Here is a 25,866-nt window from a genome sequence, read left to right on the forward strand (position 1 = left end):
TCTCCCAATGAGAGCAAATTGCCAAAGCCATGCTCGTTGCATGATGAAATCCTGTGATAGGCGTGGTAGATCAGAAGGGAAATCCATTTGTGGCCATCAAGAGGATTTCCTGTTCACGTTCTGGTTCCCACTCTTGCTGATCGTCTCCTTGGCAATCTGAGAGGAAACAATGTATGCTAGAGGGAGCTCGCTGCTGTACGCGTCGGGTAGAGGAAGCACACAGACATGGTCTGCAAACTGGTTGTCGAGAATAGTGCCCTCGAGTTCGGCGGGGCCTACCTGGAATCGTCGAACCTAAGGACGAGCAGTATTGAGTGAATGGTTAGTTGATGCAACGTATGACAGAGGCGTACCCTGAACATCCCCTGTGAACGCAATACTAGAATATTCCCTCTGATGTACTGTAATTGAGAATATCTCTCACCTTGACCCTATCCGTGACGACAATATTCCCAGAACCATCGAACCTCTCAATGTCCCCCGACCGGATCCAGCTAGTAAGTAAGATATTTCTGCGTACCCGGACCCTATATACACCAAGAACATCTCTTTGGTGCTATCTGTTGATGCCATAAACGGACCACCGGTCACTCACATATCCGGAAGCAGAGGTAACGGTCTTGATGAGAAGCTCCCCCTCGCTTGATGACTTTGCCCGTTACTCCGAGTACGAACGTTCCCACCATACGGATTCTTCTTGTCGCCGATCGGGCACATGGTGACTTCGGTCGAGCCTGAAAAGATTCGGTTCAGCTTGGTAGCCGGAGATATGCGCACAGGGATGCTCATTTATTCAAATTGTATTACTGGTCAAGGATCACAACGATTTACCGCACAGATTGTCGGTGCTGGATCACAACTCTAGCTCCAGCGGGCGTGGGTAGAGGGCTCCTCGGACGTGGGTTTCGCAGGGATTGCTACAAAGAAGGATATAAAAGTCAATGAACATGATATAGCTCTTTGAATCTAGACGGCTCACCTCGCCAAATTCATGGCAATATACAGCAATCTGTCTATCACCCACTCCGTCGACGCCAGAGTGTCCTTGTGAATGTAGTCCAATATGTTTTACTTTTCTTCCACGGCTTGAACTAATGTGGCCCGACCTACGATCCCTAAATCCGTGCGTCAGCCCCGGCTGCGAGATAAATCTGCCAATAAAGTACGCACCATGTCAACGTTGAGGATCAAGGTTTGTCAGAAATTTGAAAATTGAAACCCTCGCTGCTGTTGTACCGTCGGGCCATCACGCAGTCCAGTTTTTGGTACGGTGCAAACAAAGGCAGGGGCAAGACAAATTGGGATTGAGCTACAGGATTTCAACCGCTGCCACGGGTTTCAGGTAGTGTAGGAGCTGGAGAACCACGAACTGAATCGTTGCAACATACGCACGTGACAAGAAACGATGAGCCCCACGGACTTCCGTAGTAGGTTGCGATGGCTCTCTCGTCCTTACCGGTTACGCATACTATTGAACCGTCCAGGTAGATTCAATAAATTAAGCTGTATTCGTGCGACCACAGAGCTGCCACCGATACCACGTACCGGTTGACTCACAAGCCATGCGTTCGACTCACACTCAGCGTTGCCATCTCGAGTGCATCGCACAAGTAGACCCAGTAACTTGGCGCCTCAGCAACCTTTTCAGTTACCATTCTAGCAAAAGAGAATTTCTTGTAATTGCAAGTAGCTAATCGCACTTAATGGCGGTTAACCAACTTAATTGGGATTCTAGTTGTAGAGGAATTTGACATACTTTTGGAATGAACGAGCTGCCAGATACACGCGTCCGTCGGTGTCGCGAATCGCGATGGCAACTCCAACATCTTCGATGGTGATGGTACTTGAAGACCGTAGGTGGTGGCTCTTTCGAGATTCCCGACTCTGTTTACAGTAAATCTTCGATACCCCAGCACTGCTATCGAAGTATTCCTCAAGTTGTCGTCTCAATTCGACTACCCTCCACCGTTCGCTCCATTCGGGAATTTGATGAGTGCTCTGTGAGTGTTGTCAAATTTGTACCAAATACATGGTCACCACAAGTTTTATGAAGCTCACCTATCACCAACTTCACAGTGAAAATGCCGAAAACGTTCCCGGACAGCGGATTTTAGCTGGCGACGGTAGTTGCGGGGAAGGGAAAGTGTTTACGCGTGTTTGGCACTCTCGCGTCGACTTGATAGGACGATAGGACGTGTTTCCATTCATCTTCAAGCATTCATCTGTTTCTGCATCACAACCATTGTAATTTGATATATTAGAAGGCTTAATTTTCTGTTCTAGACGGTATGTTGACATTCTCATGTCGAGGCAGTTCTGACCTATTCTAACCTTGCCTCCGCCAGTTTTGTTCGAGTAGTTTTGCGATACCTTTTTTGTTGCAACGTGGGAGCCGCCAACCTGTGCTGTAAGTAGTTATGATAGAATCTAGATCTAAAATCGATGGAAACTTTCACTAATAGCATTCTATTAGCCTCTTCCATGTCGCTCGCTGCGTGAAAACCCGAAATACATGAGGTTCTACATCCCGCTTCAATGGACACCACAGGCATGCGAGATCAATGTGATAAACCGTCCGGAGAACAGAGATACGGACCAGGAATTCAGATGCTGTTTTTCAAATTGTACGCATCCGGCTCGCTAGTGATACATGCATTTTATCTGATGCACAGTACTATGTCAGCGATCCGGAAAAGGGTACCGAGTTCAAGGCTACGTTGCATATGGATCCAGTCGCTGTGGGCCGGCTGTTTCGCTTCCCGATAAGGTGTCGCTATTTCTCCCCCACTTGACGCCTGTGAAGACCTTCTAAGGAATGTTGTTACAGAGAAGAACTCGTATCACAGCTTCCATAATTGTGGGGTCATATCGTCCAACTGCCACGGTTTTACTTCTTCCTCTGGCGTACTTGCTCTGGTTCTAGCAAGTCATTATACTCAACATGACCCCACACGCCCAAAAAGAGTTCTATTGCAAAGATCACACGAAATTAACATCACAGTGCGCTGTTGGCATCATTGCTTTGTTCTACACTGATAATATCACACTTCGGTATCGCTAGAGTGCAACAATCAACTCCGAAGTGCGGTGCTTATCACTCCTTCTACTGCACTTGATAGGGTTGTAACAGCTGCTTCAACGTGATCCTCCCCCGCCACAGAGTGCTGCGATCTCATCAATCGGTTCGTCCATATGGGCGAATACAAGGTTGACCATACGAGATCTATCATCTCCTTTAATCGTCCGAAAGGTTACTCGAATATATCAATACTACCATGCGGTTTCTTTCGAGGGCGAGGAATATAAAAAGCAGGCAAGTGTCAAGTGGTTCCTCAGGAGTTCTGCAGTCTCAACTGTACACCCCAGCCACTCGCTACACAAACCCCGACTCTACAAGGATAAAGAATGGCCACGTTTAACAAGTTCTTTTCCTCTGTTTTCCTCGCTGTTCTGTACGCGTCATCATACGGAAATGCAGCACCTTGGCCTACGAACGCAAAGCACGGCACCCATCGTGTTAGGACTCTTGGGAAAGGTGTTCAGGTTGAGGCGTTCCACCCTCCAAGCAGCTACAAGGTTTGCGTCGAAATTCGTCGTATTTTCTTTCCATGAGAGGTTGACAAGAGCTCCCTATTAGACCTATGGAGCCGGTGTCGACCTCGCATCATCGTTCACGAGCTCCGGAATCGAAGACAAGACTGTTTCCTACATCTCATCAGAGTTGCAAGTCGATTCGGCCAAAGTGACTTTCAAGTCTGGTTATACCCAGAACGGCCAATCCTTTGCTTACGCGAAGCAAGTCCATGTAAGTGTCGGCCACAGCCTCATTTCGATACTCATCTTACGCGTTGTACCATAGAATGGCATTCCTGTCTCTAACGCCGTCGCCAACGTTGCATTCAAAGATAACAAGGTCATCGCTTTCGGTCATTCATTCGTTGATACCAGTAAGTGTGTTTTGGGTTACCATCATATACATCGGTGCTAAAGATCCTCGAATCATAGGCAAGATCGCTCCCTCTACACCCTCAGTTGACGTCAACGCTGTCATCCCCAAGACCGAAGAGGTTCTAGAGGGTAAAAAGAACGAGATCGAACCTACCCTCGAGTACCACGCTCTCGCAGACGGCAGTGTCGCCCTTGCACACGTCTTCCAAGTTCAGAATGATGAAGCCGGAACATGGTATAAGGCCTTTGTTGATGCCCACACCGGTGATTTGATCTCTGTGACGGACTACGTCGCCGACGCATCGGTGAGTTTCATTCATCATACGGTCGTGATCGTTGATCGTAGTTAACACGAAGTTTCTCGCTTTCTAGTATAAAGTTCTTCCCGTTAACAAGGAGCTCATCACTGACGGCCTCGAACTCGTCACAGATCCTCAGAACACCGCCTCTTCCCCAAGCGGATGGCATAGCGACGGTAAAAGTAACACCACCGACACGTCGTAAGTTTCATATTTCATAGATATTCAACACGCTTCCCGTACTCACGGTGAATAAATCGTTTAGAGGTAACAACGTCGTTGCTTACAAGGGCTCCGTGTCCTCTACTACCAAGCAATCTGCCGACAATCTCGTTTTCGATTACACTTACGATACCACCAAGGCACCCGACGTTGCCAACAACGTCAACGCAGCCCGCACCAATGCCTTCTATCTGGTCAATTCCTACCACGACACATTGTACCAATACGGTTTCACCGAGGCTTCCTTCAACTTCCAGAACGACAACTTTGGAAAGGGCGGTGCTGGTAACGATAGAATCCGTATCAGCGTGCAAGATGCATCTGGCACCGACAACGCTGACTTTGCCACTCCTCCCGAGTAAGCCTATCTTTTCTTCTCTTCTGATTATCGTGAATCTGATACCTTTTGATCAGTGGTCAATCTGGACAATGCAGAATGTTTATCTGGACTGCTACTAACGTAAGTACACAATTACTGCGATATAGCCATATTTACCTCCCCAATCACCAATCCGAGCCGCAACTGATTTTGGATTTTCTTGCAGCCAAAACGCGATGGTGTCCTTGAAAACGACATCCCCCTCCATGAAGTTACTCATGGTCTTACCAACCGAATGACAGGTGGAGGAACTGGTGAGTGTTTGCAGAGTCTAGAGGCAGGTGGTATGGGTGAAGGATGGTCAGATATTGTTGCCGAGTATGTATTTCTCCTTTCTACGCTCATTTTCAACCCAAAATAACCTCTCACTCGAATTTTTATAGCTGGTTCTCTCACTCCGACTCTGCTGACGTTACCGATTTTATCATGGGTCAGTATGTCACCAACGACCCGGCCGGTATTCGTTCGCATCCTTACTCCACCTCCGCATCCACCAACCCCCTCCGGTACTCCGATATTGCTAAACTGGATGAGGTTCACAGTACGTTGGATTTCTTCTAGGATATTTTCATGACCTGACCTGAACTCCTTCTCCCTTTCCTTCAGACATTGGAGAGGTAAGAACGGTTCATCCAGAGATGGTTCTTTTTAAATCTCTCACCTTCTTCTTTCTCCCCAATCCCCTTTGATCACCCTACTCTAGGTTTGGTGAGTTACCTTTGCGTCCAGATCCGGGAAATCCACCATACTGACAACTCTCCCGCTATTCCCGTAGGGCCAACATGCTCCACAACGTCTACGCAGCTCTCGTCGCTGAACACAAATGGTCCCCTACCGCTCGTACGAGCGCAAACGGCACCGAAGGGAACATCGTTTTTCTACAACTCCTCGTCGACGCTCTAGCTCTCCAACCTTGCAACCCCACTGTTCCCGACGCCCGTGACGCTATCATTCAAGCAGATGCCGTCAGGTACAATGGTGCTAACAAGTGTTTGTTGTGGAAGGCCTTCGCTAGTAAGGGTCTTGGTGTGGGTGCTGCTAATCATAAGGATTCGAGTAAGGCTCCGGATGACTGTTAACCTTAGAGATGGTTGAATGTAGACAGAATCGCAATTGAAACTAATCCACTCTTTTAGTTACTCTATATGTAATTCCAACTTGTACTTTCATTTTTAGATACCCACACAGTAAATTCATGCATTTTGTTTAAACCGAAGACGTCGCGATGTCTCTCTCAACTCAAAATTTAAACTTTTTTTGAGCAACCTCTCAAGAGCCCACTGCAAAGAAATATTGTTATTAGCTTTTTTGAAGTCTGTAGGTTGTAGTGTCTTATGTCTCAATCTCGATCATGCTCTCAAAATTAAATTTAATCTCAATCTCAAAAATTCAACTCAAATCTCAATGTCTCTAAAACTCAACTCAATCTCAATTTGACAGGAACGGTTGAGAATATGAAGGTAGACAGCTAACATTACCCTTCATCTCACTCTTGCTTAGATACAAGCAACACTAATAACTTTACCTTTGTTCTCTATAACAATCATTGATTCTAGTATAGACTTATCCACTTACTCTCAATCATTTGAACTTTAAATATCTAACTACCTTCATATTCTCAACCTTTCCTGTCAAATCAAGATTGAGTTGAGTTTTAGAGACATTGAGGTTTGAGTTGAATTTTTGGAAATTGAGATTTGAGTTGAAATTTGAGATTGAGATTAAGTTGAAATTTGAGAGCATGATTGCGATTGAGACATAAGACACTACAACCTACAGACTTCAAAAAAGCTAATAACAATATTTCTTTGTAGTGGGTTCTTGAGAGGTCGCTCAAAAAAAGTTTAAATTTTGAGTTGAGAGAGACATTGTGACATCTTTGGTTTAAACAAAATGCATGAAATGTCAGACCCACATACACTTTCACTTTCATCTGGCATGAAGTGCATCTCATATCCTCTAAAGTGACTCATATTATTGTTAAGGACGTGTGGAATGACTCGGAACCGAACGGAACTGAAAGGAGAAACAATAAGATAAGATATAAGATATGTACTGAAGGATATACTAGAAGAGGAATGATCTAAGATGAAGAGAGGGAAGAAACGGAGTTGATCGGAGTGTGTCAGAGAGCGATGAGGAGAATGAAGGAGATAGTGAAGAGAATGATGGAGTCTTGACAGTAGCCGAAGTTATTGGACAACGGCTCCCTGAGTCGAACTGCCTTAGACCAGGTCACTGGGAAACCAGAGTCGAGTTTAATTCTAAAGAATGTAACTACTAAGTCGTACATCTTATATAGGATAGAATGTACAAGGTCCAAGACGGAGACAGTAGTCGGATCCGCATTCAGACCGCTGACTCCCAAGCTGATAGTCTAGGCCTAATGGGAAGTACAGAGATTAAGGTAAGTGGAGTAAGTAATAATAGAATGAAAGTGATTGTGACCAGTCGGTCCGGATCGGTCTGGCATGGATGTAACAATTATCAGTACTAGTTGTCAGGTCAAAGCCTCTGGTGCTCATGGTAAGGCCAAATATTTACCCAGATTCTTGTGGAAACAGTTCAGGTTACTAGTTGGAAATCTCTAAAGAATCAAAGTTTTTCACATAAAAGTCAGAAATTTATATGTGCTGACGGTGGCCTAGTGGCTTTTTTTGGAGACTATTTGGTTTTCGCTGTTGGAAAAACATGTGCAAACTTGAGCATCATTCCCAAAATGGTAAGTCTAACTGCAAGCCAACCCTCCCTCTCACCTTGAACACTTCTTTGAACTGTGCACTAACTGGGAAAAATTGGACTGCTATTCAACATCATTCCAAATTGAAATTGACGAGTCTTCTCAAGGACTGAGCTCTAGAAGGCATTTGGTCAGAATGGGCCAATCACGCTAAATGTATCCTTTCTGATCATGAAGTGACTTTCTTTTTCACCTGCCTTTTTTCCCATTGCTTCCTTTCCACCTACTATAAAAGCTGTACACTACTCTGGTGTTGATGACTTACTGAGGTCAAAAAACCAACCAGGAAAAGATTGATATCAAGTTATACCTTCCTGGGAGGAAGGTGGACCAGGATTTTTTAATCTCTAATCCTGTGGACTTATGAGCTTGAAGGGAAAAAGTCAGGTAGTTTTAAATTTTGGATGTGGATCGAACTGAGACACCACCAATTTCTAATAGTAATGCCAGATAGTAAAGCCACACACAAATTATAATCATTGACACAGCCGTCTGTGGTCTCTTCTCCTTCAAGGGGTTCTCATTATGATTCTTTATCCAGCCCCAGAAGTCTAATATACACTTGGAACCAATTAATACCTCACATTCTTCCTCCACACCTCCCACTCATCCAGATACCTACTCTGCAACTGCTCATCTTCCTCCAGTATTCTCAGAATCAAAATAATATCCACATGGTTTACCAGCCCAACCAAAACATCGATCAGAATCAAACCCAAGGGATTTTTGAGTATCCCACTCTCGAATCCACAATCCAAGAGAGAAATGATACATACAGTGCCCCAACAACAGGAGAACCACCCTGGTAATAATGCTGTGTATCACCCAATTAATATGGCTAGCAAACACACCTCAAGCACGAAGTACGCAAACCAAAACCACACCAAGAAGATTATACACAAGTGTATGGGGTGGAGGTCAGTATTCTTATGGCTTTAGTTTTCACTAAGAGGCACCAAGAAAGATAGAATATGGGGGTCTTCAGTTTTATAGAAGTTTCAAATCAAGGTTCTTCCACTACAAGAGTGACAATATGATTCACAATCCCAAAATTCAATATCTGGCTTTTACAACAAAGCTTTTACAAGACTTCGCTGAAGTTCGGTTTTTCCAAGTTCAATTTCCAAACTAGACAATAGCAATTCAAATTCAATATAAGTCCAAATTGACTTCAATATCCAGAGTTCAATTCCAAGACAATATTTCTGATACCAAATTCAATTGCAATAATCTAATCTTTCCTTTCCAAACACAGAACACCAACCTTCAGTGAAGAGTGGGGCAAAGGTCAAATCCTGAGCAAATTCTAGTAGGTGAACTGTGTCTCCACTTGTAGGTAGCTGGGGAAAATCCCTCTTTCCTGCCCTCCATATATACAGTTTTTCTGATAAATAATAGTAAAAGTCCAAAATATGTATGAAACTGGAAAAAAATAATGAAGTCCCTTTCAGTCGAACAGAAACTCGCCTAATCAGGTATAATACAAGAGATTTATCAGAATATGGATGCAAGAGTGGGACATGGGTCTGTTGGAGTGAGGGCAGATGGGACCACTTCTGTGCTGAGTTTTTGTGATAGAGCATTTACTGTGGGAGATTGCGAATTGTCAAGTAAGTTTTTTAATCCTCTGTTTCAGTCCAGAATAGTGTTATTGTCAGCATGTTCAGTTTGGTTTGGCACGGTTTGTACCAGTTTGGGCTTTGATGGGTCGGCAGGAACCATTCAGGGACACAGTTCAGGCTGAAAACCTGACCCAAACCAGTTAAACTGCAGTTCCTGAGTAAATTTTCTCCAGAAAAATATATTAAACTTTTTAATGACTTTTTGTGACAATGATAGCAAATGGCATCACTTTGATGTGACAGTTATGATGCTCTGATGTGACATTTCTTGTGACTAATAGGTACAAGTGACCCACTGGGTCGTGTGGTTCAAAAACAGGGTTTCTCAGGCCAAAACCATTCTATATTTGGTTTTTTCGGCAAACCGTTTATGGAACCATTTTGGTAATTTGGTTCACAGTTTGTTTTCAAACTGGCACTAGCCCAAACTGATGAGAACACTAGTCCAGAATAACCCAATCTGAAATCACAGAAATTATCTATGTACATATAGTACTGTTTTCTACTCAATAATCCATTCTATCTACCTATGAATGTGTGGATTTTAGAGAAAGGATTTCCACTCTTTTTGTATTCAATATGTTCCTTTTACCTCAGCCACTGAGTTGGATGACTTTGTCCAGAGCATCTGGAAACACCTTCTGGCTACAGTAGAACAGGCTCATCTATATAGCTCTATATAGCTTGGGTAGGCCTGTAGTTCAGGTAGCTGACTGAAGTTATGTGTAGGAGTCAAGTAGTTCTCGGGTAGTTGCAGCCAGCATTGTCCAAAAATGATTAATGAGATGTTCAGAAGTCCAACAACTATCAAGTGGAGGATTACAGCAGGGTCTCAACTCAAACCCTGACTGACCCATGGAAGGCAATGTTATGTGGGACAGGTGCTGCAGAGTTGTCCAGGTAGGCCAAGGTGGCAATGTATGTTAGTTGTTTTGAACATAAAGTCAAAACACCATTTCCAAGTCGTTTCTTCTTTCTCGACCACCATCTCTCAGGTGTTCTCTCCCTTTTCACATTTCCCAAGTTTATAAGCCAGACAAGGCTCTCACACTCGAAGGTCAACTCTCAAGATGACACAGCTTCATGTACTCATTCACTGCCACTTATACAGGCTTTGCATGCAGACTTTTCCAATATGTTTCTACATCACTCCCAAATCACTTTGCTCTGACCACTCGTTTTCCAACTTCTCTATGATTTGCTTACTTTCAATAGACAGTATTACATCAGTAAACATACAGTACTGGCTTGTCCAGCTTTTTTCGGCTTTTTCCCCACCAAAAATATGGAAAAGCCAACAAGCCGCAATCTATGTCCCTTTTGGGACAAGTCAGTTCTGAGTGTGCACATGCAAATAGAAGTAAATGGAATTACATGAGACTTGGAAAGAGTAAGCATGGCTTTTCATATCTATATATAGTTAAAAACGTAATGAAAAGTGCCTTGTGGCTTGCCTGCCATCAAAAAAGCTGGAAAAAAGTCTAAAAAAGGTAAAAAGCATTAGATCATTTTGCTGATGCACTAATAGTATAGTAGTACTATCCTATGTCTTATCTGCTGGATGTCAGCTTTTTCCAAATAATTATTTTGTGCCCTGCAATTTCACCTACAATTGAGCCATGAATACGCAATGATGGATCTCAGAATAGCTGGAATACTATAGGTAGTCTGATTCAGGGCTAAATGTGTTACACTGTGGACTGGGGCTCATTTACAGTCAGATAATTGCCCCTAGTGTAGAACTCGCATAGTGGCAGGTGGCTCAGTGGTGGCTCTCATGTAGCAATTGCATAGTTGTTGCATAGTCATGTAGTTCGCAGGCAGTTTACATATGACTACTGTTGAGGGGGGCCTAGCTATGGAACTACGTGGACTACCCAAGCTACGGTAGTGCTGCATAGACCTTGAACATTTTCCTGATGGAAAATAGCTGTGCGCCTCTGTGGACAGCCACCACAGACCACCCAGGAAAGTCTCAGATTGAGCTTACTTCCAACTTCCTGCCTGGCTACTAGTGCCCCTATGGGCCATGAGATTTTTGCATACAGGTTTTGTGTCCAGAAAAAGTCCAGATTTCTGAATGCAATCTGTACGTTGCCTAGGTTGGTGGCTGTGACTTTGCACTGCCACCACACTCGCACTTCCACTAAACAGTAAAGCTACTATAAGTTGGATTATATTTTTAGGCTGCATGTAATATGTACACATTGTAGGATACACATTGATGCTCCCTGTTGTTAGCTGTAGCCTCCTGTCTTACACTATGTCACTATCTGATACTAGATACAAGAGGTTATAGGTAAATATAAGCAAATAGATGATGTATAGTGCCAAATGCGGCTCGGCACCATAGATTAACACAGCCACTCTACTCAATTAGGCAGGTGTTCAAATTGTCTGGACGCTAGCTGTATGTGACGGTATAGTATCCATGTGCTCTCTGTACGCTGTCTGTACGTTATCTGTGCGCGCTCCGTACACTACCTGTACAGACTTGTATGTTGTCTGTACGCAGTCTGTACATTATCTGTATGTTGTCCGTACACTCTCTGTATGCTGTCTGTACGCATCTGGTGACTGGTCACATCACTTGTCTGTACATTATCTGGACACACCCCAATGCTGTGTGTATCTCGTCTGTAAGTCCAACAGAGCCACAAGCTTCATGCAATTGCTTAACTGCTTGAGGTTAAGAATTGTAAAGATAATAATCAATTATGTTGGAGCTTAGCTTCAGCTCCCGAGTCCCTAGCCTTTATACTACGTGAGGATAGTACCTAGAATATTCATGTATATTCTACTACAGTCTGTACTAAATGAGTAAGCTAGTACTTAGTAATGTACTTACTTTGTACTCACTAGCTGTTGCTGACAGTTTGGGTGAGGCACAGGAAAATCTTCGGAGTGCCGCCAAATTTTCCAGCGCTTTCTGGACCAATTCTGAACAGTGGGCAATATTCTATGGTGAGGAGATGTTTATACTTATATCATTATGTACTAACATAGGTCAAATGTAGAAAGTGTACACGCCCTGTTGACTTGACGTGAACACAACATACTCAACATGTATGCAGCTGTCCTCAAGATGGACGCAAATGATATGATGGCTGTACGTACTGTGTTGATATGTACGTCAACTGTACGCTAATGTCCTGTATGCTTGACCTGTACGCTAAAATCTGCATGCCCTGCTCCTATCAGATCGGATTGCCATCCGACATCCGACAGATTTACACCTCGGATATGGATTTCAGATGGGCAATTTTTCTATCTGTCATCCGCTGGATAATATCCGACAATCCGTTGGTTATCTGTTGGATGGTAGGTCAAGGAATTCTGATATTTAATAGGTAATATCTGAGCTATTTTACAAGAAAAATAAATAAATAAAAGTCCTAATAATAATAATAATAACCAAATAATAACTCAGATACCTCGAAAGTCCAAAAACAATAGGACTCCTCGTGCACGGCGGTCATCATGCCGGTTATTGGTCACTCGACCAGTTTTAGTCGTTGTCCCGCATGGCAGCCAGAGGGACATAAAACATGAATTTGATTGGTAATTTATCAAAAATAGCCTCAGACAGCCGAATTGTTGAAGTTTGGGTACATACAACCAGTTTTATTTATTTCAGTAAGTCCTTCACTGTTTTCGGCGAGTATGTATGGCGGATGGGCATCTCGGCTTTCTATCCGCCGGATGATCTGCCATCCGTCGGATGCTCATCCACGGATGCCGGATGGCAGGTAGTAACTACTCAATCCGGTCGGATACACCCGTATCCGACAATATCCGATCCGAATCCGATCCGCCAGGAGCACTACTGGCTACAAGTCGTTCTTGGTATATATACTGAGCATACTACATTTATATGGGGATTTTTTTTATCTCTCAAAACCCCATGGACTTGCGGTCCTGAAGAAAAAAGGTCATGTAGTTTTAAATTTTGTATGCAGATGCAACGGAAATGCTACCTTGTAATAGTAGTGCCCGATAGTAAAGCCACACACAACTTATGATGTTCGATCACACAATGTTCTCATCCATCTTGATTATGAATCTGATGCTTTATTCGGCTCGGAAGTTCAATATATACCCGGAACCAATCTATACCTCACATTTTTCCTCCACACCTCCCACTCATCCCGATACCTACTTCTCAACTGCTCGTCTTCCTCTGGGATCCGCAGAATCAAGATAACGTTCACGAGGTTCCCCAAAACCACCCAAACACCGACGAGAATTGCACCCAAGGAATGATCAAGTATCCCGCTCTCTTGAATCCACGATCCACGTGAGAGATGATACATACTGAACCCCCAGAACAAGAAGATCATCCCGGTGTAGGATGGATGTCGAACGATGGCGTATGGACCGGAAGTTACGAGGTTGGAGCTAGAGGGATTAACGGTCACGACGAATGTGAACCGTTTGCCGAGTGCCTTGTAACATGCGAGTCGCATGATCCCTGCCGCGATACCGATGAATAGTCCGAGGACAGAAATTGGATTCCACTGGTGCTCCGCGTTGTGGGTTAGGACGAATTTGCATTCGAGGAATGTGGTTATTAGGAATGCAAGCTTTTTGGGATAATCATAAGTGCTTAAAGACAGAAAGAACGAAAACGGCGGATAACCGACCCTTGAAATGGGAAAGTAGTGTACTATCAAAACAGTGAGGACCCACTCTCTCTTCTCATAAGCTGATGACTTGATAGATGGAAAAGCGGGAATTTTGGGGTTTTCGACTGGTGGGAGCCAAGAACGGTTGAAGAGAAACGCGGACAGTGCGAGTAGGGCGATTTTAATGAATGGGATCAGAGTCATAACGATGTGGGTGGATAGAAAGAAAGCTTGCGACGTCCAACTATACCCCGAGCCTTTAAGTTCTCTTGCCTCAAGGCTAAAGTCCGGCCTCTGACGAACAAGACTCTCACATTGCTCCAAACATGTGTCCCTTTTGAATCAAGTTTTTGGCAGATTTGACAGATCGGGACTGTGGCGGGACTCGGTTCTAAGTTACGCCAGCCTATCGGAGTGAGTGGAATAAAAAAATAACTTGTACTCGTGTCGACTACTACGGTAGCATGAGTCATCAACCTTGGGAGTTGCCCCCGGGCTTTGAGCCAATGTCTTTGTAAGGCTGAGAAAAAATGGCGCACCCGGAGAATCGGCCCGAGTTGCAGAGGCATCTCAGTGAAAGTGGGACCTACAGGGACCCATTAGCCTCACCCATCGTTGGGTCGTTGACATCCCTAGGCCCAGTGCCAGTGATCCAAGTAGAAAACCGACATATCCGAAGCTCCCGTAAGGCCGAACGAAATGGCGCACCCGGGGGTTCAGTTTAGTGAGAGCGGGACCTACGTGGACCCACCACGCACGTCTCGTTGAGGTCTCCAGTGTTCCAATTTACCCAACAGCAAATCACTACATTTAGACGGTATACAGGGGATCTAATATACTCCCGGAACCAACTTGGACCTCACATTCATCTCCCACTCCTCCCACTCCTCCCCAAACTTCCTCTGCAATTGTCTATCCTCCTCCGGCGTCCTCATAATCAGCATCACATTCACATAATTCACCACAACCACCCATACATAAATCACCGTCCGGCCCAACGGATGATCGAGTAATCCGCTTTCCCGAATCCATGATCCGGGAGAAAGAAAATACATAATCAACCCTGCTGAAAGTGCAATGATGCCCGTGTACGAAGGGTGTCGGATGAGAGAGTACGGGCCGGACGTGACGAGTTTGTCGGACGGAGATTCGGTGACGAGCACGTTGAAACTAAAGTCTTTTCCTAATGCGCGATAACAGGAGAGTCTGATGAGACCACCCGCGATGGCGATTATTAAACCGATCAGGGGCAGCCAGGGGTATAATGAAGTTGAAATTGTGTGTGTGGAATTGGAGAGTAGGTCAGGGGAGGTGTGCAACTGAGTTATGATGAATTTGAGTTCGTATAGGGTGATTGCCAGATATGCCATCTATTGTATAACAAACGTCAGACACGCTGAGAAACGAAGACTGGACCATACATACCCTTTGAACCGGAAAGTAATAGACTACGATGCAGTTGAGGAACCATTCCCGCTTGACGAAAAATGATGACTTGAGAGGGGGAGGCAGAGAAATTTCGGGGTTCCCGATAGGCGGTACGTAGCAACGATCAAAGAGAATCGCTGAGAAGATAATGAGAGTAATTTTGACGATTGCGAAGAGTGTCGTCATGTTGGAAAAGGTATAGTGCGAACTGGGAACCTGGAGTTCCTATCTGACCATGTTACTCTTATATGTATTGTGTTCCGCATCACACTGTAGACTCCAAGGTCGACGATCGATTCACTTGTCAGCGCGAACGTTAGGAGGTTCACGAACTAAATACTCCAATACACTACTTGGCAGCTGTCGCACTGGGGGCTAAGCTGTGCCAAGGCTAGACGTTCAGCTTGATTCCTGTTTGCTCGTTCCAAAGGAAAAGTTCAAGGAGCCATTCACTGAGGGTTTCCGACTCTACGACAGAGGGCTCCTATAATGAGTGCGACACTCCCCTGTTTTCCTTGTTTTCTGGCGTTCTTGTGGGCGGTACAAGTTGTAAAAAGGGGGTGAGAGTGATTCGGAAGTTGCCGAGGCTCTCGGGAACATCCATAGCATCACACCAGATGACATCGCCATCCGAACCGCCACCGAAGCCGGGATCAATAGGGACCTACTTCTTATGGTATACCTATCTTATCCCCAGCTTGCACTCTGCGCTCTTTCTTCGTTTCTTTTCTCCATCGTCTTTCTGAAGCCAGCAATCATGTTGTTTGAACATATCGAGAACTCGAGGAATCCAAAAAAAAGAAAAAAAACATCCGCTGAATTCAATTGTCTCTACACGACGAGGGTTCGGCTGCTAAAGTAGTATGAAAGGAAACAAATTCAAGTCGGGGGTGGAAATGAATCATCGGGATCTGGCCTTAGGCCTGCCCTCAAGTATTCACATGACCTTGGTTGGAGGCTCGGCTATTCGTAGCGTTCATTCAACATCCAGTACTTTGTTCAGCAGACAGCTAGGCCTGCTCCATCGTTACTTTTGTTGAGGATTGGTTATCCGTGCGGGTCGGGAAATCGGATTTCAATGGTCGTAAGTCCGAACTCTTCTTTGTTTTCCTCTTGTGGCTTGGAGTTTCTTATCACCAAGTTATTCGAAGACATTTTCGGTGGACCATTGTGGCATCAATTTCGACGGGGAATGATTCTTCTCATTTCACCTCATCCTCGTCCGCTTTTACTTCTTCGTTCAAGCGGTATCTACCTTTTGGAGTTTTGAGAAGATGTGGCAGTCGGTATTCTAGGGGCTATAACGATGCTTTGGCTTAGAGCGGGATGCTTCAAGTTTCTTTATTCGTCTGTAAATTTCAACTCCTTCGTATTTCGTTCGCTGAACCTTTAACGTTGTTACAACGTAGAGCAACAAGGACGCGAGCGCGAATGATGCACAGAATCCCTTCAGCAAGAGAGCCAACAAACTGAATCATTGATGTGGAAGATAGAAGTGTTTCTGGAACACTTCTCTGCTTTGCCCTCAGAGTTTGGGCCCCCACCTGGGTCAAATTCTACCCTGGCCCTGATCCATCCACCGAATGGTACATGTGGCAGGGCGGACAAAGGCCACATTTTCTCCTGTGGCATTCAACGAGCGACAACCAGCCTATAAAGGGATTCTGAAAAAAGAGAAAGACCCGCTACCAGTCATTTCATTTTCTCCTTAACACCCGATGCAAGCCTCAGCCTCAGCCGTACAACCTCCTCCTCCTCCAACACAAAAACACATCCCACGGCCCCCAAACGCATTCATACTTTTCCGTGCAGCTACCCAAAGTCAACTCGAGCTTTCGTCCAAACCTCAAGCTCGCCGCTCTGTTGATATTGCTGAACTATGGAGACGCCTGGACGAAGAGGAGAGAAGTAGTTGGTATCGAAAAGCTGAGAATGCGAAAATCGAACATGCGAAGGCGTATCCTGGGTGGAAGTATCAACCAGGGAAGAAAGCCGCTGGAAGCAACAAGCGACCGGGAAAGGGGAAGGGGAAGGGGGAAAAGATGAAGGGTACGGTGTTGGGGGGATATTGCCGATGCCTTGCGGATGTCACTCATGATCAGAGTCATGTTAAGCCTCATGTCGGGGTTGGACCAAGTACGAGACTCGATGAGAGATTCAGTGGTGGTACGGGTGGCTCGGAAATTGGCGTCGGTGTCGGAATGGAGTCGAGGAGAAACAACCAGTGCCTTTATTACCACCCTGAACTTGAAGCAACGAATCCTGGACCATGGAGTTTCAGTCTTCCTCTTCACTCCAACCCTAGGGAGGCTCAGCTACCTTTCCAGCTCCCAGTCGAGAGGCTGGGCCCGCCACCGATTCCTAACTCTACCCCTGATTTCGATTTCTATCATTCCTTTCAATCGAATTACAATACGGGTTCACAGAGTTCTTCTGCTGCCAACGTTGGGCTGGACACCCAAGCTCAATTTCATGCTCAAACGTCAATATTAGACCCATCAGATGTCGTACTAGGCTTTGGCGTGGCCAATAGGGACATGGTATGTACTCTCCTCCTTGTCTACCCACGGCCTATCTCGTTAACTCTCTCTTTCTTGCTTTTCAAAGGGTTTAGACTATGAAGTATCATGGGGAACGCTGGACTGGCTAAAGTTTGTTGATCAGGCTTTGTGGTCCGATGAGGAGAGGGATTTTGTGAGAAGGACGTTTCGGCGGCCAGCAGGTTATGATTATGACGCAGAGTCAAATTATATGCAGATGGACGGTTTGAATGACTTTCTATACTTTAATACGTGTGCTTAAGAATCTCGTAATTCTTGAGCAGTATCCTCGATGCTGTATATCAATCGATTCTTCTACCTGAACTTTCCCGGGCCTTACCGCGTGACTCCTTTTTTCTACGTCAGAGTTTTTTATGCGGCCTGTTTGCGGTACAGTCATACAATATATCAGACCGTCGCCAGTTCTAGGCTTTGCAAAGGCGCAGGAGTTGAGTCAGATTTGAGTCAGATATTACTTTAGATTTCACTTAGTCAACGACCCCCATATCGCTTATCTTAGATGTCTTCCCCGTCGTTCCCTACTTAATTGAAGGGCGGGGGCGGTGTCCCTGTTTGTCCCTGCAGGGACGCCAATGCCCCCGGATTCATAAATCCGCGTACAGGGACAAGTACTACTAACCCTATTGGATAAAGTTGATAGTGAATCTTGGAGTAAAATGAGTAATGATGATTCCTTGAAATGACTCCCTACTTGACTCCCTACTGAATTGAACGCCTAGAACTAGCGTCTACAAGTATAGATTATTTGTAATTTTAGTCTCAAGGCCCCAAGGATGTTGACCGTCCCTGGGCGCCTCTTTCGAGCGTCAACGACCGTAAATAAGTCAGCGGACCGACACAGACCGACACCGGCCCTCTCGCTCTTTCCCGCTGGGCCCCGATGTTACCGAGCAATATGGTTTCGGAATGTTGAGACCATCTGTCACGGGCACTCTCGGCTAGGGAGTAGGGAGTACAGAAACTGCACGAATGTAACTCCACGGGACCATCATACAGAGGATCAACTGAACTTTGGCCCGCAAAATTCTTCGAAACACATATACAGTGGCGTCGCTTCCATACATATTGCATTCACTGGCAATCATGACATTAGTTTCATTAATCAGTATATTATTATTATTATTATTAGAAATTTAGATCCTTCTTGGACGCCGTCCGACGTACAATGATGTATAGGTATAATATATTATCTTAAAGGTGTGGGGAGCTACTCAAGTACTCATACCGCGCTCAGAACACCCGAGGTCGTATCTGAATATCGAAGGGTTTGATGTGGCTTTCAAAAGAAACATATGTCAGTGCCAATTGGGGAAATAAAAGGGTATAGGTACAGCCCCAGCCTCACCTCGTAATCCCCGAAGTGAATTCAACTTTTGCGGGAACACCTGACACTGGTGGGAGATGGATAATGAATCTAGCCAGTATGCGGGCCATACACAGCAGTAGTGATGTCTCGGTGAACCGAATACCTGTGAATTGGAATTGAGAGGTGTTGAGTTTGAATTCATAATTTAATGATCATATACGAAATACGAACCTGGACAACTACGCCTCCCGAAACCGAACGCAAACAGGGTAGGATCTGGATTGATGTTCACAGTGGCGTCCGTTTCTATTTTCCGTCTCGAGTTTATCTGTTCTCCAACGAAACGTTCTGGATCGAATTTCGAGGGGTTTGGGTACAATTCAGGATCGTGCATGATTGCCCTGGGGGGTCGGGAGGATGAATCAAAAAACGGAAAGGGCGGTAGAATAAGTAAAAAGATGGGATGCATACCAGACGTTAGCTATTACGGTAGCATCTTTCGGAATCCTGTATCCTTTATACTCGTCATCCCGGATTACCCGATGTGGGAGTGCTGTATAGCGGAGACATCGGTGAATCAGTAGCTCATTCCCTTAGTCACAAAGGGTTCTTACCTATATTCGCAACGGGCGCGTATCTCAATACTTCTTTCATCATCGCGTGTAGGTAATGAAGATGATGGAGCTCAGTGACTTCGGGGAGACGGGGATGAGATCCGACGACTCGGTCGATCTCGGCTTGAGCTTTGTTCTGAGCCTCGGGGTGTAAGGCCATTAGAAGCATGAAGGATATCATCGCGGATATTGTCTAACAAGAAACTTGGTGAGGTCCCGGCTTCTGAGATGAAAAAAATGAATTGCCAACTCACAGTATCCGTGGCACCGACATACAGCCCCCCAGCGGACCACTTAATCAGATCCTCCTGTGCTTCACTCACGGCACCACCTCCTTCAGGATTCAACAGCTTTGAAGTGAAAGATTCCCTATACTCCTCCGATCTCTGCAAAACCCGTCAAAGTCCATGTCATTCAAGCTGTCGTAAAACTTACCATCTGGCTCTTCACCCATTGGTGCGGCTCATCGGAAAGAGAAGCAAGCCGTTTCTTCCATTCCTCTGCTTGACGTTGGAATCCAGTAAAAGGCAACCACGACGGGAGGAACCGTACTGTAAATTGTAAGATAAGTTAAGTTTATCACCGCCATGCCCAAACGATATTTCAGATAAATCAAAAAAACGTACAGATAGGATAATAATCAACCAGCCAACGACCCGGGGCCATCGCCCACCCAGAAATCTTTGCACATTCTTCAGCGACGTTAATGAAGTGGTCATTCTCAGAAGCCACTTCATAGCCGTAAGCAACTTTCATAATGACAGCGACAGAGTTCCTAATTGGTTCCATTATCGAACTTGGCGATCAGTAACGTTGGATATGAGGGGGGGAACGGGCGAAGGGTCGGTTAAACTTACCGTCGAATATACTTTTCATAATCTACCGGGGAAGACGCCATCCCCTTTACCATCTTCTCAGATTCGTCTTCAAGGACCTCATACATATCTTTCATCGCCTGACTGTTGAGTCGTGTATTGAGCAGTCGTCTGTACTGGGAATGTCGAGGATTTGTAGCGGATATATTGAATACAGCCTTCTCTCGAGCACAAAGCTCGAAGAACATCCACGCTTTGGGTCGATCGGAGTAGATCCCAGCGCGTGAGTTCAAAAGGTCGTGTACAGCGGTATGATCATTAAGGACAACGAAATCTTTGTTGTATAGCCGGAAGTAAAGTATGTTCGCTAAAAAAACAGATTAATAAGTTGTCTGGGCCTTGTCATGATTATCCACTTACTACGAAAATGCTCTGCCCATGTAGCATACTTCTTCCAAGGAGCTGAAGGGGGTAATTGGTCCTTGACACCGGTTAAAAAGCTTCCCTTCGGCCCTGGGGGAAGTGACAGGCGCGATACATGTCGGCGCCATAAGAAAGCGACGGTGGAGGCTAGTAGGAGAACCAAGAGGATCTGTATGGTAGTGAAGAGAGCCATGGGATGGATGCGGTTTCAGAACCATGAGCTTTTATTTATACCAACAGCACCGGAACAAAATAAGGAAACCAAATGGAAACCCTTCCAAAGCTTGCATGGTGACGCCGCGATTTGTGTACGAGTTTCCGCTGAGATGATGATGTCGCGGTATAAAGGGTCTGATAACGGCCTCGTTTTTGTTTTTCTCAGTGTCCCGAGAACCGCCACAACGGTGGCTAGCGTCCCGGCTGCTCCAATCGTATGGAACAACAAAACCGGTTTGGGTCTAGGACAGGGAACTAGTTCGAGTCAGGTCATTTCTGTTTATAACGAACTGCCTCACCTGGACACGGTTGAGTTTGACATGAAGAGCATGCATTGTGGTTAATCCTGGAGATATCGGAAGCGCATTTCCGGGTGGGTTGTCAGCGCTCCAGCGCTCAATGAACTTGGTCAGCGTAAGGGCTAAACTGAAACGCAATGCAGTGCTGCTATTTGTAGAAGGCTCCCGAAAATACCCTGAGGTACAAGCCTCCACCTTACATACCACTGTCAACGGTAACTCAAGAGATACCCGTCGGGAGAGCATGCTTTGTTGACAGGTCAGGCGCGGAAGACTGTGAGCGCTTGAGCAACCCACCGTGTCTCGTCGTGCGGGCATGAGGGTAAACTATGAATCGTACGAACTCTTGAATTCTCGGATAACGCGCAAGAAAGCTTAGCTCTTACATCCGAACCCGCATTTGTTATTTATACCGACTTCCGAAAAATTAGCACAGGGCATCTCGGACGGACCTCAAGTGAATCGGAAATGAATGAAATATCAGATCGATGACTAGATCATAGAATAAATTGTGGTGATAATTACACTGCAAAGTCACCTTTAGTATGACTTTTGCGTAGTCAGGTATTCGCTCTACCGGCGATTGCGGCTCTGACCACTCGCAGCGCTTCCACTACCAGCACCCGCCGCAGCGCTTCTTCGCATTTCTTCCTCATCTAAGCCAGCGTCTGCCAGGATCTTCTCGACCTCTTTGAGAACGGGCTTGTATTCAGCTGAAAAAAGATAAAAATGTCAGAATTTATTGAGGAGAAGGGGGGAGGGGGGAATGACGAAGGAAGCAACGGGATGACACCATAAACTGGGTGAATAATGACAAATAGACGAAAGACGTAACATACCATATCGTTCCTCAGCAAGAGCAAATCCATCCCTTCGAAGCATCTTTCCTCGATGCTCGCTACTTCCATGAGCTTTCTGGGACCAATACTCCCCTGTCATGCATTGTTATAAGTCTCTGGTAGAAGAAAAAATTCCACACCTACTCGATCTCGCGTAGAACATCGCTAGTGTCTCTCCCGGTAAGGGTGTGCTCAGAACATCTTCAGGAGATCGCGCAGTATCTTTTGAGACACCCATAAAGGCTTGGGCTTGCGAGCGTAATGTGTCGGCCTGGATTGAGGACCGTCAATCACGATGCGCCCACAGAACAGAAACCAACGCTCACCTCGACTCCATCCTCATCTTCTTGTTCCTCCTCCTCCACTTCTTGTTCTTCCTTGCACGATCTGAGCTGCTTCTTCCTCGACCTCTTCTCGTCTTGATCACTTTCGTCATCACTCCCATCCTCATCCTCATCGTCATCATCGTCGTCATCATCATCATCCCCATCTTCCTCATCGTCATCATCACTACTCTCATCATCCCCCTCCTCAATAACAACCCCACTCTCTTTCAAACATGTAAACTTATCCATCTTATCCAACTGAATCGAATAGAAATCATCCAACGTATATTCCCTCGAACCACGTTCAAAGATCCCTCCGTATCTAACCAAAAAAGCCGTCAGTATCCTGGAAAAAGAACGCGCAAGATCGACTTCTAAAACCCACATATACAATGTATTCCGCAACACAGCCAACATCGCGTTGTACCGCGGTAGAGGTATTGTCAGGTTAGGATCTTCTGGGTCGACCTCTTCTTCTTTCACACCCGCTGTAGGTATAGGTGTAGTAGACTTGATCCTAGTTTTGACGTTCTGAGGAGCAAAGGGTTGAGCGGGTCTACGTGAACTATCGTCGTCGTCCTACAAGTGACAGCCACCCATCGTTTAAGTTCCATAATCGGTAAAAACGGCAAAGTGGGTTATTCACACCTCATCGTCGTTATCGTGATCGTGATCGTTCTCTTCACCTTCTTCGAGGTTGGTGGCCGCTTGAGCCTGAGCTTGAGTTTCTTCCTCCTCCTCCTTCTTCCTCTGCTCCGCCGCCGTATGCGCCTGCTGTTTCCTCTTCTTCCCACCACCACCACCACCCTTCTTCTTCGGTCGTTTAAGCATTAACGACATCCATCGACCCTTACCAGCCCACTGATAAGCGTTCCTTTAGGAGGGGGGAAGATCCGAAAATGAACGTCAGTTCCAATATGCAAGCAATAATAATAACGAAATTAAAATAATTTTCAAAAACTCACAAATCAGCCCAAAACACAGAATCCATCCCTTCCTCTCCCCTATCCTCATCCGTAACGCCCCCAAACATAACTCCAAGCCCTCTAGCACTCCAAGCTGTCATCGTACATCCGGATCTCAACGCGGGTGCGTAAGCCGTTGAAGGGCGTTTTCGTTTTTCCCATTTGACTTGTAGTCCGACGGCTTGGGAGGAGGCATTTTTGGGTTTGGAAGAGGGTTTGGATTTTGGGGTAGTGGTAACTGGACTGGTGCTGGTGGGAGATTTGGGGTTTACGGTGTTGTCGGCGGCGGGTGGGTTGGTATCGGCGTCGGCGAGGGTTAGTCTACGTGGGGGGGGTGCGGAGAGGGAGAGGCGTGGATGTTAGCGGAGCGGAGAGATAAAGATAGAAGTTGACGGAATTAGACACGAGGGGCACAGCAGAGCACGGAGCACGCAACGGACGGCGAAAGAAAGGAAGCGAAAAATGTAAATGTAAAGGAACTCGGCGGTCAGGTTCGGGTGACCGGACTAGACGCGGAGAACCGGCTAGCAAGGCGGAGCAAAGGGAGAAAGACAATACGAACCTCAATAGCCAAGTATCATCCAACATGACTCCAACCGGCCTCTTGCCCTTGACGTATTCTTTGCAGTATCCGCCTACGGGAACGGAGAAATTGTCAGCCATGGCAATAAAGTTATAATAAAGACGAAAGTGGGGGATTGCACCATGTAAGACAATCCCTTCAGGGGTTGAAAGAAACGAGAAGCCGCTTCTTGGGCTGTGTGACAAGAGCAACCATCAGCAAGAGCGGAAAAACGCGGCATTATAACCTGATCATTGTACAATAATTAAAAAATTACTCACGATGGCTTCGGTTCGTTATCTCGAAACTCGACTTGTCTCCACTTGTATTCCTGTGTATCAAATATCCATAGGTCGTTGAGATAACGCGCTGGGAAGAGACGCGAAAGAACGAGATTAGCTTAGCTTAGCTTATTTGGGAGGCTGATAGGGAAAGAGGACATACTTGTTACTCCGGGATCATAAAATCCTCCGAACAGGAAGATGTAATGTTTCCAAACAGCCATTCTGTAATCCGACCGTTGGTGGTTACGATCCAATCTCCTCGGAATTCTTTCACCTACTCACCGACACCCACTACGAGCACTCGGCATGACCTTGGTATCAATTCGTTCCCATGAATGTGTCGGGATGTCGAAACACCAGAAGTCGCGGTAGTGGTGGAAGGTTGTTTGATGAAGCGAAGAGAACTCGCCACCTAGACACAAGAACAGGAGGATGGTGAGCTTGAGGTCGTCGTCTAACATGCCATAAGGTAGTACGCATGGAAGCCTCACCAAATATAAACAGTTTTCCTCCTCCAGCTGCAGTTGCTGCTACCGCATGAGCAGATCTTGGACCTGGACATGTCGGTGAAACAAATTTGCGCCATTCGTCCTAGTCCCCGTGTGTCAGCGGTATAACCCTTCAGGTATATTGAACGGAAATGAACCTTCTCCGGGGTATATCGGAAGGTATCGTTATACTGAAATTTTCAACCCTGTCAAAGCTTCGGTTTACCGGGCGAAATGATTGGGTAGCGACATACAAAGTGCTAGAAAGGACCTCGAGTAAAAAAAGTCGTATGAACATTGATAATCAATACTCACCGCTCTTCCATCTTCGCTGAACCACTCCCCTCCAACACACCATAGATGGTTACCGTTCGGACACGCTGTAAGCGTCGCGTTCGCTCGTCTAGATGGAGGACCTTCGACGAGCTCTTCAGTGACAGCATGTGCTGATTCCCATTCACGACGGAACTGGGTGAGAAAAACAATCAGTAAAGAATAATCACCGCAAAGTACAGCAAGAACGTCCGACATACGTTATCTAAAATGGCCTCTAAATCTTCGTCCGACTCTTCTTCGTCCTTGGATCTATTAGTTTTGGCCTTTTTTGTATTTTTCTTCTCGGTTTTCTGAGCTGCTTTTGCTTTTTTGGCTGCCTTTGTTGCTGTTGCCACCGTTTTCGCTTTTTTCTTTGCCATGCAAATCGATCAGATAATAGTGGGGGTGTACCATCACACGTCACACGTCACAAGTGTGGTCGGCCAACCCAGCCGAGCGATGCCGTCGATGACGTCTTTATCGTACTTGCGTACCAAAACAATCCAGATTCGCCAAGTAAATACCAAAAACAACTCGGGTTATCATAATTTACCGACTTTCGTTGAAACACAGCCAAGTAATGGCCTACT

The 25,866-nt window shown here is 45.7% G+C and overlaps 8 protein-coding genes across 9 annotated transcripts; 4 read left to right on the plus strand and 4 right to left on the minus strand.

The window, feature by feature from the left end:
• Nucleotides 1-96: 96 nt before the first annotated feature.
• Nucleotides 97-362, minus strand: E1B28_005269 (uncharacterized protein; the record flags this gene model as incomplete). Its single annotated transcript, XM_043149820.1, has 2 exons — nt 97-294; nt 354-362. The coding sequence occupies 2 exons, from the start codon at nt 360-362 to the stop codon at nt 97-99; spliced, it is 207 nt and encodes a 68-aa protein (XP_043014428.1).
• A 2,188-nt stretch (nt 363-2,550) lies between these two features.
• Nucleotides 2,551-2,855, plus strand: E1B28_005270 (uncharacterized protein; the record flags this gene model as incomplete). The annotated part of the gene is made up of 3 exons (XM_043149821.1): nt 2,551-2,624; nt 2,684-2,767; nt 2,828-2,855. 3 exons carry the CDS (start codon nt 2,551-2,553, stop codon nt 2,853-2,855), a joined length of 186 nt encoding a protein of 61 aa, XP_043014429.1.
• A 550-nt stretch (nt 2,856-3,405) lies between these two features.
• E1B28_005271 (uncharacterized protein) lies at nt 3,406-5,537 on the plus strand (the record flags this gene model as incomplete). The annotated part of the gene is made up of 10 exons (XM_043149822.1): nt 3,406-3,576; nt 3,638-3,805; nt 3,860-3,947; nt 4,006-4,253; nt 4,321-4,448; nt 4,513-4,827; nt 4,884-4,929; nt 5,015-5,166; nt 5,232-5,389; nt 5,455-5,537. The coding sequence occupies 10 exons, from the start codon at nt 3,406-3,408 to the stop codon at nt 5,535-5,537; spliced, it is 1,557 nt and encodes a 518-aa protein (XP_043014430.1).
• A 93-nt stretch (nt 5,538-5,630) lies between these two features.
• On the plus strand, nt 5,631-5,927 carry E1B28_005272 (uncharacterized protein; the record flags this gene model as incomplete). Its single annotated transcript, XM_043149823.1, has 1 exon — nt 5,631-5,927. One exon carries the CDS (start codon nt 5,631-5,633, stop codon nt 5,925-5,927), a length of 297 nt encoding a protein of 98 aa, XP_043014431.1.
• An 8,738-nt stretch (nt 5,928-14,665) lies between these two features.
• Nucleotides 14,666-15,449, minus strand: E1B28_005273 (uncharacterized protein; the record flags this gene model as incomplete). Its single annotated transcript, XM_043149824.1, has 2 exons — nt 14,666-15,205; nt 15,261-15,449. 2 exons carry the CDS (start codon nt 15,447-15,449, stop codon nt 14,666-14,668), a joined length of 729 nt encoding a protein of 242 aa, XP_043014432.1.
• A 795-nt stretch (nt 15,450-16,244) lies between these two features.
• E1B28_005274 (uncharacterized protein) lies at nt 16,245-18,065 on the plus strand (the record flags this gene model as incomplete). The annotated part of the gene is made up of 4 exons (XM_043149825.1): nt 16,245-16,347; nt 16,415-16,610; nt 16,673-17,803; nt 17,871-18,065. Exons 3-4 carry the CDS (start codon nt 16,982-16,984, stop codon nt 18,063-18,065), a joined length of 1,017 nt encoding a protein of 338 aa, XP_043014433.1. The 5' UTR covers nt 16,245-16,347; nt 16,415-16,610; nt 16,673-16,981.
• An 835-nt stretch (nt 18,066-18,900) lies between these two features.
• Nucleotides 18,901-21,717, minus strand: E1B28_005275 (uncharacterized protein). 2 transcript variants are annotated; one of them, XM_043149827.1, is made up of 11 exons: nt 21,498-21,717; nt 20,980-21,453; nt 20,602-20,926; nt 20,371-20,540; nt 20,180-20,295; nt 19,999-20,130; nt 19,745-19,937; nt 19,602-19,683; nt 19,362-19,531; nt 19,170-19,293; nt 18,901-19,100 (listed from the first exon to the last, which is right to left on the minus strand). In XM_043149827.1, exons 2-11 carry the CDS (start codon nt 21,173-21,175, stop codon nt 19,055-19,057), a joined length of 1,554 nt encoding a protein of 517 aa, XP_043014435.1. In that variant the 5' UTR covers nt 21,176-21,453; nt 21,498-21,717; the 3' UTR covers nt 18,901-19,054. The 2 variants fall into 2 exon arrangements, with proteins under 2 accessions (XP_043014435.1, XP_043014434.1); XM_043149826.1 differs by lacking the exon at nt 21,498-21,717 and having other exon boundaries at nt 19,362-19,683; nt 20,371-20,519; nt 20,980-21,405.
• A 220-nt stretch (nt 21,718-21,937) lies between these two features.
• E1B28_005276 (uncharacterized protein) lies at nt 21,938-25,692 on the minus strand. The gene is made up of 16 exons (XM_043149828.1): nt 25,495-25,692; nt 25,277-25,429; nt 25,216-25,221; nt 25,120-25,152; nt 24,965-25,064; nt 24,756-24,885; nt 24,634-24,695; nt 24,471-24,558; nt 24,190-24,384; nt 23,628-23,948; nt 23,311-23,536; nt 23,048-23,241; nt 22,663-22,984; nt 22,481-22,607; nt 22,337-22,429; nt 21,938-22,210 (listed from the first exon to the last, which is right to left on the minus strand). The coding sequence occupies exons 1-16, from the start codon at nt 25,654-25,656 to the stop codon at nt 22,071-22,073; spliced, it is 2,352 nt and encodes a 783-aa protein (XP_043014436.1). The 5' UTR covers nt 25,657-25,692; the 3' UTR covers nt 21,938-22,070.
• Between the last annotated feature and the right edge of the window lie 174 nt (nt 25,693-25,866).

Source organism: Marasmius oreades, chromosome 2 (genome assembly GCF_018924745.1).
Source record: "Marasmius oreades isolate 03SP1 chromosome 2, whole genome shotgun sequence".
NCBI classification, from domain to species: Eukaryota; Fungi; Basidiomycota; class Agaricomycetes; order Agaricales; family Marasmiaceae; genus Marasmius; species Marasmius oreades.